The sequence below is a fragment of the Manacus vitellinus genome, unplaced genomic scaffold (genome assembly GCF_001715985.3).
Source record: "Manacus vitellinus isolate BGI_N305 unplaced genomic scaffold, ASM171598v3 scaffold_27_pilon, whole genome shotgun sequence".
NCBI classification, from domain to species: Eukaryota; Metazoa; Chordata; class Aves; order Passeriformes; family Pipridae; genus Manacus; species Manacus vitellinus.
The window spans coordinates 9,878,735-9,892,621 of record NW_021940039.1 but is presented as its reverse complement, the minus strand read 5'-3'; the positions used below and the strand labels follow the sequence as shown (position 1 = coordinate 9,892,621).

Sequence of the window (13,887 nt, the reverse complement as noted above, 5' to 3'; positions counted from 1 at the left end):
GATGGATGGATGGATGGATGGATGGATGGATGATGGATGGATGGATGGATGGATGATGGATGGATGTGTGCGGGTGTGAGCCCTGGGAGGTGGGCACTGGGCTTCCAGCAGTGGGCTGAGACCCTGTCAGGCATCCACCGGGTGCTGTTTGACAGCAGAGTCCGTGTGTGTGTTCCATCAAATGCTGAATTCAGTGTCCCCCTGCCCTTTCCTTTCCAGGCAGCCCCGAGGCCCGAGGCTGCGGGGCCGCTGCAGGATGCGGAGCTCCGGGCGGCCCTGGAGGTGCTGCAGTGCTATGACCTGCACTCGGTGGTGGAGGAGTGGTTCATCGAGGTGCTGCAGACAGACCTGCAGGCAAATATCGGCCCCGAGTTCTGGAAGTGCGTCATCCAGTATGAGAACGCGGCCGAGGAGCCCCAGTGTGCCGCGCTCCTCCTGGACGCCTTCAGTCGGCTCAAGAGCCGCCTGGAGCCCTACCTGAACAGCCTGGAGCTCCTGGAGGAGTGGACCAAGGCGGGCCTGCTCCTGGGCACAGGCGCTCAGACGCTGCGAGAGAAGGTCTACACCATGTTCAAGGCCATCCTCTTCTTCACCACGACCAAATCCTTCCAGGAAATGATCCAGCAGTTCTACAGCCGCACTTTCAGGATCTACATGCGGCAGTGGAAGAAGGGAGAGGATGGAACGACCGAGTGTGAGAGCAGCATGAGTGAGACCGAGCAGGAGAGCGACACGGAGGAGGGTGGGGGAGAGGGCTCGCTGTGCCCGGGCTGCAGCAGCAAGAGGGAGCAGTGCTGGTGCCCCGAAGCCATGGAGCAGTTTCAGCAGCTCAATGACATCCTGTACGTATGTCACGGGGTGGTGGCTGTCACTGGGAACAAGGGAGGGTCTGGATGGGGAGCAGCAGCAGGTTTACTGATCCCTGAGAACCCGAGGAGTTGTGTGTGAGGTCAGGCTGTGTCATGGTACTGGGTAGAGAACCTAACACAGCTGGTTTCCAAGTGGTGGTTGAACTGGAGCAGATCTTTAGACAGAAAGTTCCTCTCCCTGGATATGAGAATATTTTGCTCTTGCTCTGAGGCCCTCTGACCACAAAGAAACAAACTGGTAGAAAGTGTCCCTGCCTATGACAGGGGGCTGTACTAGATGATCTTAAGGTCCCTTTCTACCCCAACCTCTATGAAACTCTTCTAAAAAGCTTTTGATGGTGAGAGAAAAACGTTTGTAAGGAAGATTGGACAGCAGTAGTGTCATGTGTTACGTATTTAGTGCATCTCTGTGGGCTATCAGAGCATGTGAACCAAGGCCTCACCTGTGGAGTGTACAGGGGGGAAGGTGCCCTCAGGTTTTAGATTTTCTTCATTTGCTTGTACCTTTGCTCCCACGTGCTCCTGATGGGTCACTGTGTCCGTAGGCGCCGGCTGAACTTGCTGGAGAGGGTGAGTGCTGATGCTGTCACCACCATCCTGCACAGGATGATCGAGGAGAGGATGGAGCAGCGGTGCCGGGGCGAGTACGAGCACTCCTTCCTCAATGAGTTCCAGGAGGTAAGGCAGGGCTGTGGGCAGCAAGGGCCCTTCCTTTGGAGATGTGCAGCTGCTGTTGGTTCAGCAGCTCAGGCTTAAAGCAGATTCCACCTGAAAACACCTGGTCCAGGGCTGTGAATTCCACCATCCCGGGCAGGAAAGGTGGTTTAAACTCTCCATTCTGACTGCTGCTGGAGGGAAAGGTTTGCTCTGACCTGTGCACAGTGGACAGTTGTATTTTACCTTGTCCACAGTAACGAGGGAATTTCTGTGGTTCCAGTTTACAAAATCCACAAGTACCACCTGGCCTGCAGAGGACCCTCCCTCTGTGTAGGTGAGCCCACAACTAGAATTTGTGTGGCTGTTTTCTGTCCCCTTCACAGTTCCCCTGTAAAATAGGAAGCGAGGATGAGAGAGGATACTCTGCTATTGATCTCACCAGTGGCCACAAGGACAATTAAAATATTTCTTTGCAACTGCCCACTTGCTTTGCTGCCACTTAAACCAAATTTACGTGAGGCTGTTTACCACTATGACCTTAAAATAAAATTCTCTGGGTTATGGCTCTTCCAGGACACAGTCCTGTGCTCTGTGTCCCTCAGTCATGACTTGCCTTTGCCTGTGTCAGAGAACAAGGTGTGCAGCCAGGTTGCCATACAGGCCAGACCGTGGTGGTTGCCCTGGTTCCCTCACTGTTTGCCTGGCCCACTGGTTTTGTTGCCTGCAGACATGAGGAGTCATTTTGTGTTTACTTCCCTTTAGTAGCTCTGCAACACTTTCTTTGCTGCACCTCGTATGAAATGCTTTTGGATGAGCTGGAGATTGTTTAAGGATATTTTAAGGGCATCAGACAAAATGCAGCATTCTGCTCATCAGACATTGCAGAAGGGCCAGTGTGTTTGGCCACAGAATATTGGAGCGTGTCAGAATTAGGAAGAGACAATTTTAAGAAAAAATGAAGGCACAAGCCTGGCAATCTAAAGGTAAAATAGGAGAAGTCTGAGAAACAGGTTGCTCTGAAAGTACAGGTGCTGAGGGCAAAACCCCTTTGCAGACACAGCAGCAGCTGCCTGCAGTGTCAGTTTGCAATCAGGCTGTAACAGGAGCACTTGGAGAAGATAAACCACGGGAAGAATGGGTTGGTTTGATAGTAATTCCTTAACATCGAGTTGTTTTTTTCAGTTATAGTCCCATCCTTTAGTCCTTTAGGAGAATTCTTTATCAGCTTCTCCACAGCTGTGCCCAGGTCGATGCCCAGGTGTTGGCAGCTCTCAGGTTCATCCTGCCTTGTCATTGGCAGAACTTGTGCATGTCTTCAGTGTTTCCTCAGTTGAGTAGATTATTAAAAATGAGCACCAGCAAAACAGACCTTGACTTAGCATTTTTCTTTCAGGCTGTCGGAATCTGCTTATTAAAAAAATATTAATATCTATTAGCTGTTAATACTCAAATACTATCCCAGGAAGTACCATATATTTGCCACCATAATGGGAAAAAAACACATTTCTGGGTATTGTAGTTGAACACCTTTGAAATTTGACAATTACACATTTCTCTGTAGAAAATTAAATCTCAAATATAAAAAGATAACCTTCTGATGCTTTCTGTTCAGGTTTTTATTTTATTATTCAGTGACTAGGTTGGTATTTGAGGTTTCAAGTGCCTGAGTTTGGCTGGGTGTCTGTGAGCCCTTGGGATGGCTTGTTTGCTTTTCACTGATTTCAGGAACCATCGAAATTTTGGGCCAAGGGTGCTGTGATGGGCAACTTGTTAAATTTCTCATGAATGGGATAGTTCTGCAAATATAGAATGGGATGGAATTCTGCAAGAATGGAATAGTCTGCAAGTTTTGGAATATACCCTGTCCTTTTTGGGGCCCAGAGCCTGTGCACAGTCCTCAGTCACCCCTTGTCTTCTCACACACACCTGCACAGTCCATATCCTGGATTTTTAGTTGAAGTCCCAGTTATTTCAGCTGGGCTTTCTCCAGCTCTAACCCAGGCTGGGATAGATTTGGAGAGCATCTGAGGGTGATGCTGTCCTTGTTCCTGCTGGCTGTGTTGGCTGCCTCGGGTGGGTTAAGTGTGGGACATGTGCTCACACGTGTGTCTCCCTCTCCTCGTGCAGTGGATTGAGAAGGTGATTGGCTGGCTGAGCAGGGTGTTCCTGCAGGATGGGCCCTTGGCACGCTCCTCCCCAGAAGCCAGCAGCACCCTGAAACGCTGGAGGTGCCACGTCCAGAGGTTCTTCTACCGCATCTACGCCAGCATGCGCATCGAGGAGCTCTTCAGCATCATCCGAGGTAGGGTGGCCCAGCCAGTGCTCATTCACCCTTGGGCTGGGCCTGGGTGGATGACAGACCTGTCTGCACCCCCTGAGGGGCCACACTGCCTCCTCGTGCCTCCCCTCGGAGCCTGGCCCTGCTCCTGCTCACTGCTGGCTTTGCAGATTTCCCGGAGTCGAAGCCGGCTGTGGAGGACCTCAAGTTCTGCCTGGAAAGGACTAACCAGAGGCAGCAGCTGCTCAGCTCCCTGAAAAGTGCTCTGGAAATGCGACTTCTGCATCCTGGTGGGTTTGACATCCCTGCCTGTGTCTTGACCCTGTGGGGAGCCTGGGCATGAGCAGGGATCCGCTGGGATCCAGTCTGGTTTCCTGTTTGGTGGCGAGAGGCAGTTGCTGTGCCCATGGCACGCTCTCCGTGTTCCAATGGGCATGGGCAGCAGCAGCTCATTGTATCCCAGCCCCTTTTGGCCTAAGTTTTACAGTATGGTCAGGAGCTGAGCTAGAAGTTTAACTTTGGTCCAGGTGGGCAAAGGCTTCTTTGCTGTGTGTGGTCTGAGTTCCTGACACCGTGTCAGGGCTCAGCTCTGAGCTCCATTCGTGGTTGGATCTGTTGTCTCAGACATTCTCGGATCTCTCCTGTTGCCTGGGGCAGCAGGGCAGGAATGCTTTCTCCTCTGACACCACAGGTCAAACAGAGGGTTTGGACCATCCAAGCCCTTAGTCTGTGCTTCAGGGCTCTGACTCCCTCTGCTCTCCTCTCTAGGAGTCAACACATCCGACATCATCACTCTCTATATCTCGGCCATCAAGGCCTTGCGGGAGCTGGATCCTTCCATGGTTATCCTGGAGGTTGCCTGTGAGCCCATCAGGAAGTATTTGAGGTAAGAGGCGTGCTGGGCAGTCTGACACACCCCCGTTCCCTCCCCTCCCTTCACTTGCTCCATGTCTCTTGCCCTTGGCAGGACTCGGGATGACACGGTGCGCCAGATCGTGGCCGGTCTCACTGGGGACGCTGAGGGCTCTGGTGACCTGGCAAACGAGCTCTCCAAAGCTGACCCAGTGACCCTGGAGAATGGCCAGGAGAGTGATGATGACATCTCAGAGCCAGGGGACTGGGTTCCTGACCCGGTTGATGCAGATCCAGGTGTGATGCCAAGCCCAGGAGTCCTGGCAGCCTGGGGGGCTGAATTCAGAGGGCCAGCTCGTTTGCTGGTCCTCTGCAGCTGAGCTGGGCTGGGGCAGGTCTCTGTTAATCTCCCACTGTTGTCTGCTGGATTCCAATAGGAAAGTCGAGCTCCAAGCGTCGTTCCTCAGACATCATCAGCCTGCTGGTGAGCATCTACGGCAGCAAGGACCTGTTCATCAACGAGTACCGCACGCTGCTGGCCGACCGGCTGCTGCATCAGTTCAACTACAGTGCTGAGAGGTGAGGCCTCACTGCCCACCCCCAGGGCTTCTCATGGGAAAGTCACCTGGGTTTTCTTCTGTCTGCTATCCGAAGGATAACACCTTCAGACCTCAGTCCTGTCAGTGGCTCTTTGTGGAGCCAGGAATGTCTTTGGCCATTTCTTTTGCAGCTCTCTGTCTAGAATTCCATGTGCTCACCTCTTCTCGGGCTGCTTCCTGCCCAGTCCTGCCCTTGGCTTGTGCTAATGCAGCAGTGTGTAGGAAACTGGAGGCACACACACCCTCTTAGCTCCATCCCACGTGTTGTGGTGGCCCTCCCAAATGGAAGGGATGGGAAGGTCTGTGTTTGTGAAACACGGGGAGTTCCACCCGAACATGAGCAAGAACTTCTTTACTGTGAGGTGACTGAGCACTGGAATAGGCTGCAGAGAGAGTGTGGGGTCTCCATCCCTGCAGATATTCCAAATCCATCTGGACACAGTCCTAAGTGACTGCTCCAGGTGACCCTGCTTGAGCAGCAAGGTCAGACTGGGTGACCTTCCATCCTGAACCATTCTGGGATTCGGTCTTCAAAAAGCTTCTGGCCTAGAAGAGGTGCCTTTCCTCACTTGGGTCCTGGGAGCCATCCTGGTCCGATAACGTGCCTTGCAAGGCTTCCTAGGAACAAGCACCCTTGTGCCAGGGACCCCCTTTTTTTGGCTGTGTGGCAAGGGGTGGAGGCCAAGCCAGGCTTGTCCATCCCAGGGACCTGTGTCTGACCTGCTGTGTCTCTTGCCAGGGAAATCCGCAACGTGGAGCTGCTGAAGCTGCGGTTTGGTGAAGCTCAGATGCACTTCTGTGAAGTCATGTTAAAAGTAACTTCCTTTTTTATTTTTAAATTCAAGTCCAGAGTGTTTGAGCCCATTGGGGAAGAGGAGGGACTTGAGATGTGTCACAAAAAGGGTCTTTTAGGAAAGTGGGGGCCCCAGAAAGCCAGTGAGGGGGCTCATTTGTGACAGGCAGAAGTGCTTTGAAATCATGTCTGGTTTTTAAGCTCTGTGGGTTGGACTGTCGACTCTGGGCAATGGTTGCTCTGGTGCTGTTGTCTCTCCTGCCCTTCCTGCAGTAGAGTATCCTGGCATTGAAGAGTTGGGCTCTTCCAGCTTCTCTGGGGTTGGGACTCTGGAGTTTGATTCTCTTGGAGCAGTGTAGGAAGAACACAGGTCAGGAGGGACTCCAGTGAAGGCTTGTGAGGAGTTGTGAGCCCTCCCTCAAATGTTTCTGAGTGTGTAGCCCCGTAGTCTTTCTGGTAGACACACGTGATCATGCCCTTTCCAGTTTCCCCCCCGTCACTTGGGCACAACGCTATTCCCCTTGTTTAAGCTTCTTCACTAAGGATTAGCAATGACTTGGAAGAGAAGGAGCCAGCTCAGGTTCCTCTGGCTGTTCCAGGACATGGCTGACTCGCGGCGCATCAATGCCAACATTCGGGATGAGGAGGAGAAGCTCCCGGAGGAGGAGAGGCCCCCGTTCAGCCTCGTCGCCGTTATCCTGTCCAGTGAGTTCTGGCCACCGCTGAAAGAGGAGAAGCTGGAACTTCCAGAGCAGATCAAGGAAGCCATGGAAGCCTATTCCAAGAAGTATGAGAAGTTAAAGGTGAGGCCACCTTAACCTTCCTTTAAAAAGCTGGTCAGATTTGGTTACATAGCGTGGTTTTTGCAAAGTCCCCTTTGTCATCCTCTAGACTGTAGCTGTTTGCCCACGCTGTTACGGTGACATTCACAGTAACCCAGCACTTAGTGGTTCCTCCTGGGAGATCTGCTGTGAATGGCTGCTTCCCCCTTTTCCAGGCCATGAGGACCCTGAACTGGAAGTACCACCTGGGGCTGGTGAGCCTGGATGTGGAGCTGGCTGACCGCACCCTGTCCCTCTCCGTCTCTCCCGTTCACGCCGCCATCATTCTGCACTTCCAGACCAGGAGTGAGTGCTGTGCCACCCTGTCTGTGTGCTTCCTTGGGTGGGAAGGCCACGTTCCTCAGGTGGCTGAAGGCTCTGAGAGCCCTGGCAGCAGGACCCAGACTTGGTCCATGGGCTTGGATCTAGCCCAGGGCTCAGCCAGGTCTCCGTCACCCATCAGGGCTGCAGCTCCTCACCCTTCTGCTTTGGGCAGTGGCTGCACACAGCTGCTTGTTCCTGCCAGTGCCTCCCCAGCCTCTGACCCAGTCCTGGCATGCTGGGGCGTGGGCAGGTGTCCTGTTCTCTTCTCCTCTCTGATCTCTGTGGTCTCTGCAGGCACCTGGACGCTGACAGAGCTGAGTGAGGTGCTCAAGGTGCCCGTGACGTCGCTGAAGCGCAAGATGACGCTGTGGCTGCAGCAGGGTGTCCTGAGGGAAGAGCCTGAGGGCACCTTCACTGTGATCGAGGAGGAGCAGAAGGACCAGGTGGAGAAGGTCGTTCTGATCGACAGTGACGAGGAGGGGGACTCTGCCATGGCCTCACAGGCCGACCAGAAGGAGGAGGAGCTGCAGGTACCTGGCCCTGTGTCTCGGCTGCTTGTGGAGCTGATGGGATGATGCAAAGTCCTGTTTGATATCTTTATTCAGTCCTGTTTAATATCTTTATTGATGATCTGGATGAGGGGATCGAGTCTACCCATAGACTCGATCTTGCAGATGACACCAAGTTGGAGCACAAGTGCTGTGAGGAGAGCCTGAGGGAGCTGGAGGGGCTCAGCCTGGACAGGAGGAGGCTCAGGGGAGACCTTCTCACTCTCTGCAACTCCCTGCCAGGAGGGGGGAGCCGGGGGGGGTCGGGCTCTGCTGCCAGGAACCAGCAGCAGGACAAGAGGGCACAGCCTTGAGCTGCCCCAGGGCAGGTTTAGGTTGGCCATGGGGCAGAAGTTGTTTGCAGAGAGAGGGATCAGCCCTTGGAATGGGCTGCCCAGGGAGGGGGGGGAGTCCCCGTCCCTGGAGGGGTTTGAGCAGAGCCTGGATGTGGCATCAGTGCCATGGGCTGGGTGACAAGGTGGAGTTGGGTCAAAGTTGGACTTGATGATCTCAGAGGTCTTTTCCAACCCAGTTGATTCTGTGATTCTGTGAAATATCCTGTAGGTTTGGGTTTGGGGAGTCTGACTTAAGATGATGGATTCAATTTGCACTTTGGATTTGCATTTTCCACTGCAAGTGGCTGAGTCCAGCCATGAGGGTTTGGGTTTTGAAGTGGGCATCCTTGGTTAAGGCTCACTGGTGCTGGATTGCAGCCTTCCCTCCAGACAAGTGTCTGGCTGCTGAGTCAGGGAACTACTTGGACATCTCTAGGTTTCTTTTTTTTCAGTTTAAAAAAAAGAAAAAAATCTGAGACATGATTTCATATTTGCAAATGGTCATAACTTGTTTGGATGCACCCCAGCACTTCTGGCTGCCCAAAAGGCTTACCCAGCACTAACAGCTGGATCTCTGCCTTCTCTGTGTTGTGGTTCCTGGACACTTCCAGTGCCTTTCCTGCCTGTGAGTCATGTTTTGTGTGTTGTGCAACACTGGGGTGTCATACTGGTGTTCATCCACGGAGGGTCATGCTTGTGCTGCACGTCAGATCCTGCTTTACAGGATCACAGAGTCATCGAGGTTGGAAGAAACCTTCAGGATCATCTAGTCCAACTTTCTAGCTGTGTGTCCTTGGATATCCAAGTTGCTGTTCTTGGATATTCCCTGTTTAAAGACCACATGCTCATGGCTGAAGGCAGAACTTCCTGCCAGCTACAGCCCTGCCCTGCCTTTGGGATATGGGATATTTGCTTCACAGTGGAGGTGTCTGTGTGACTCACTGTTGCTTGTGTCCCTCTGCAGCTGTTCTGGACGTACATCCAGGCCATGCTGACCAATCTGGAGAGCCTGTCCCTGGAGAGGATTCACAGCATGCTGAAGATGTTTGTGATGACAGGCCCCGTGGTGACCGAGATCGATATCCAGGAGCTGCAGGGTTTCCTCCAGAAGAAGGTCCGGGACCAGCAGCTCATCTTCTCAGGAGGGGTCTATCGCCTGCCCAAGAACTGCAACTAGACTGGCAGTGTCCCTGCTGCCCCCTCACCACCCCTGCCCTGTGCCTGTGCTCCTCTCTGGAGTGTCACCAGAGTGTCACCAGCTCTTGTTGTCCTGCTGGGGGGTTTCTGTGCTCTGGGGGTTTGCTGTGCCCCCTTCCCCACATGGGTGTCATTTTCCACAGCAGCAGCCTGGGCTGGGCACCCCACAACCTCTGGGCCTGCTCCCCACATTCCTTCCTGCTGAATGTCAGTGCCTGGGCCCACTTCACTGGTTAATAAAGAACAGCAGTCTTCTTTTTCCAACGGTGCCAATTCTTTGCTTTCCTCTTGGCATCAGCCAAAGGCAGGCAGGAAACTCCCCAGTCTGCTGGGCACCAGCTCCCTTTCCTTGGGTCTCCATCTGCAGCCCCAGGAGGTTTTGGGAGGGGGCTGTTGGCCCCAGCTGCTGTCTGGGGCTCTGTGTGTGGCTAAAGCAGTGTCTTGCAGCCGGGTGTGATGAGCAAGACCCTGCCCAAAAGCAAGTGTTGGTGCTGTCTCCTCTGGCTGAGGGAGTGAGGACAACTCCAGGGTCCCCTTGTCTGGGACTCTTAAATTGTATGGAATAGTTCTATTGTGGGATGAAGAATGCTTCAGAGGGATGAGATGGAGCAGTTCTTCAGGGCAAGCTGGTCAGTCCTGGAGAAAAGTAAGTGGCTTATCCAGGCACTGGCAGGATTGCTCTGCCATGGCACAGATACCTGTGTGTCTCCCAGCACCGTGGAGCTGCCCTGGGGCACATCCTCCTGGTGAGCTTCAGAGTTGCACCACTGAGACTCACGAGGCAGTTGGAAGGGATAATCCCTGAGCTCCTGGTTAAACATCCTGCCCCCCACCCTGGTATGGAGCTGTGGGTTTCAGGACTGTATTCCAACCCCACTCCGTAGTGTTGGGGCTTCCTCAGTCCTGAGTTTTGCTCATCAGGAGAAATGTGCTGGAGAAATCTGGCTTTTACTAAAAATCTGCTTTCTGTGAAGCCAACAACGAGTTTCCACAGCCCAAGGAGTCTGTCCTCTCCCGTGCTGAATCTTCTGTCCCAGCCTGTGGGCGCTGCAGCAGCTGGAACTGAGATACCACAGTGAAAACAAGGGAGCAGCCTGTGAGCCTGGCCTTGCATCCAGGGACTTGTGGAATGTAGAATCAGCCTGTATTTAGCCTTCAACCTTGTTTTTCGGTGCCAAAGGCCCACAGGTCCCACCCTGTGGACACCCTTCCTGCAGCCACAGGCAGGGGGGTGCAGCACTTCTCTGCCCCTTGGGCACGTTGGTGTTTTTCCTACGTGGGATCAGCTGTTTTTGTTCCCTGGTGGCACTTTGGCCCAGGCTGGTGGGGGGATGGCACTGGGAACTCTGCCATGTTCTGTTGTGAAGGTTAAAATGTTCCTTGTGCTGAAGGAGATCTAGTAATAACTGAATAAACCCCAGTCTGTGAACAGGGGAGATGTAACTCCCAGAAAGATAAAGAGCGGGGAAGGGATGGACATCCATGCTGAGGAGCCCCACGGGCCCTGGTAGGACACTGGATGTCATTTGAGGCTGGGTGGGGTGTCCAGGACACATCACTGGCCCCATCATCGCTGCGCCCAGCCTGGGATGGGGCTGGGTCATCCCTGGGACACACATTTTGGGGACCACATGTGGAACCACAGCTGCTTTAACCCCAGGCAGCTCCTGCAGCAGGTCCTGGTGGGCTTTCCCTTGCAGAAAACACCTCATGGGGACTTCACATTCCCTCAGCCTCCTCATGCCCTCGCTCAGCTCTTGCTCAGACCCTCACCCACCACTGAATAAACCCCAGCAGCCACAAGTGCCCGGGCTCCATCCGAACTCACCTGCCCTGGCAGGGCAGGAGGGAAGGAGAACGGGCAGAGAGCCCCAGGCCTGACCCCTTCTCTGATGTGCTGCAGGTGCAGAGCCCCAGGGCTGCATTTCACACCTTGTTTTACTTCCCTCTGTCATGAAAGAACACTGTTTGAGCCCATGGCAGCACCTGGCAGGGCCGGCAGCGCGGGTCAGCGGGGTCAGTGTCTGGCAGCCCGGGGTGTGCCAGCCCACGTCTCACTCCCTGCTTGGTCACTGCCCAGAGAGTGTCTGGACAGGCTGTGGCTGCGACAGGGCGGGGAAACAGCTCTTTTTGATCCTTGGAGATCAAAGAAACTCCAGTTTGGAGCAGGGCTGCTGCAGCAGGGCTGTCCCCAGAGCTGGGGCCGGCTGTGAGGGAGGTGGCTGTGGGTGACTCAGGGCCTTGGCTGTGTCTGCTTTGCTTATGGATGCAAAAATACCGACTGATTTACGTGTGGGTGCAGGTGGATTTGTTGCTCCTGCAGTGCTTCCTCACCCCCAGGGGGTGTGGAGTGGTGTGTCCTCGCTGTGCCCCATCCCAGCAGCGTTCCAGCCCTGGCCATGCTGTGGAAGGGCACGGGATGAGCCTCATTCCTGCCCTGGCTTTTCCCAGCTGCCCTGATGGGATGGATCCATGGGGTGTGACGAGTTGGTCCATCCTGAGCCAGGGGATGAGCATTGCCACAGCTGAAGGGACCTGGAGTCTCCTCTCCCCACGGGAGGTCCCGGCACGGCGGAGCCAGAGCCACCAGCTGAGCTGCAGTGTGGTCGTTTCAAAGTGTTACAACAGGAAAAACTCTGCTTTAATGACTGCTTTGGCTTTTATGGAATGTCAAAGTCTTAAAATTAATTGAAACAAGCTGGAAATGTGATTTTTTTTTTCCAGTCTGATAGAGGAAGCTGGGGAAAAAAAAAAAGGCCTTTGGGCTCTTCTTGCTGCTGTTTGCTGTGCAGTTGTGTTGCTCCAGGCTGGAGCTGTGTCTGCTGGTTGAGGCAAAGCCCTGTCCCACGTCCCTTGCCTTCACAAATCTCTCCCCCTTTAGAAGGAAGAACTAAAAAACATTTATAGCTAAAAAATGCACGTAAAGTCATAGAATCACAGACTCACTGAATGGCTTGGGTTGGAAGGGACATCAAGGATCATCCAGTGCCACCCTCTGCCATGGGCAGGGACACCTTCCACCAGCCCAGGTTGCTCCAAGCTGCCCTTTAACACTTCTTTACTCAGATGCTTGGAGATGGCTCCAGTTCCTCTGGGGTGTTTACAGATGTCCTTGGTGACCAATGCAAACCCTTCTGTGCATCCTGTTTCACATGGGAAGGTGTTACTGTGGTTTTCTCTGATGATCACTCATGAAACGAGTCCACATAGATGGCACTGGGAGATTGTCCCCCTGCTGTTATTGTCCCACTGCTGCAGGCACTTGCTGCTCTCCAATACTTTTGAAATTATTTCCCAAATTTCCCAGTTTTTTTCCCTGATGTACCACTTCCTTTTTCCGAAGTGAAAAGCAGTGTGAGCCCACAACTTCCCGGTGCTGGTCCCTGCCCTCTCTCACTGCCACCCTCGTGCTGGGCCTGGATGGTGCCTCATGGCACGGCCATGACCTTCCCCTTGGCCCCACTGTGTCTGGCACGTGAGGGGCTGAACCTGCCAATCCCATTTTTCTTAGTTTTTACCTCTTTTTTTGTTGTTTTAGTGAGGTGGGGATGGAGCTCAGCCGGAGGAGAAAGAAGCAGCAGCTTTAACTTGGGTTTTAGGAGCCACCATCTGACTCAGCGCCCCTTGAACGGCTTGAAAAGAAGAAATAAGATAAAAATGCTCTCACAAAGAGCACTCGGCCTCATTTACCTTGGTCTATTTATAAACTGTTTAGAAGGGCCACGATAACCCAAGCAGGATGCGGTGTCCCTGCAGGGGACATTCCCCGGCCCACGGATAAACTGTTTGGGTTATTTCAGATGTGTTAAAGCAGGGGCTGCTTGTGGAGGCTGGAAATTTTTGCTAAGGGTGAGATTGGGAAGAGTGAGGGGTCCAGCAACAGCCCTGGGACTGCATCTTGCCCAAGGAATTGCTGGATTTCCGCAATTCAAAAGGGCTGACAGCGTGGAGGGGCCCTGGGGGAGCGAGGGGCTGCAGCAGCAGCAGTTCAGGGCAGATCCACCCAAGGTGGGTGATGTAAAACGAGAAAAACCCACCCTCCAGCCCAAGCCATTGCTAATGTGTCCGTGGAGCTGGTGGGTCACACTGCAGAAGGGCAGCTCCATGCTTGGGAAAAGGACCTTTGGCTCTGGGAATGACCCTGCAAGGCTGGATCCTGCACCTCTGCCAGGGGCTGCTGACCCCGTCTGCATGGGCAGTCCCACACCAGGGGATCTGCTGCTCACCATGGATCAGATTATTTTATCATATACTTTTAGTTCTTCCCTTTTGGGGGCTGCAGGGCCTCTCAGGGGTTTCTGTATCCTCGCCCCATTTCCCCTTCTCCAGTTGCAGCCTCTCCCTTTTACTTTTGGGACTCCCTGCCCTCTCCAGGCTTTGCATCCATAGGCTGTGTTTCTGATCTCTACATCCATTTTCCTAACAGCTTTGCAGCTGCTATTAGTTTCTTTATGGACAGATTTCCTCTTTTTTTGCAGAGGTTTTTCCCGACAAGACCAGTGCTGCAGGTGTGGGAACTACTGTTTGTCCTGGAGCTGATGGGACTCACCCTGGACCCATTCTGGGCACCCACAGTCCCCTCAAAGGGACCTGCTGGCTCTGGGATGTTCATCC

General features: G+C 53.6%; 1 protein-coding gene across 1 annotated transcript; it reads left to right on the top strand.

Moving 5' to 3' along the window:
• Positions 1-63: 63 nt before the first annotated feature.
• Positions 64-9,537, top strand: ANAPC2 (anaphase promoting complex subunit 2). The gene is made up of 12 exons (XM_029960605.1): positions 64-842; positions 1,415-1,547; positions 3,654-3,828; positions 3,975-4,094; positions 4,573-4,690; positions 4,772-4,953; positions 5,094-5,235; positions 5,995-6,070; positions 6,648-6,851; positions 7,046-7,175; positions 7,488-7,723; positions 9,041-9,537. The coding sequence occupies exons 1-12, from the start codon at positions 64-66 to the stop codon at positions 9,251-9,253; spliced, it is 2,508 nt and encodes an 835-aa protein (XP_029816465.1). The 3' UTR covers positions 9,254-9,537.
• The last annotated feature ends 4,350 nt before the right edge of the window (positions 9,538-13,887 follow it).

Bases quoted from the DNA above. Each gene is read 5' to 3' on its own strand.
- ANAPC2 (XM_029960605.1), top strand. From the start codon at position 64: ATGTGTGCGGGTGTGAGCCCTGGGAGGTGGGCACTGGGCTTCCAGCAG. The intron at 4,691-4,771 runs GTAAGAGGCGTG...TGCCCTTGGCAG, and splicing joins CCCATCAGGAAGTATTTGAG to GACTCGGGATGACACGGTGC. The intron at 6,071-6,647 runs GTAACTTCCTTT...TGGCTGTTCCAG, and splicing joins TCTGTGAAGTCATGTTAAAA to GACATGGCTGACTCGCGGCG.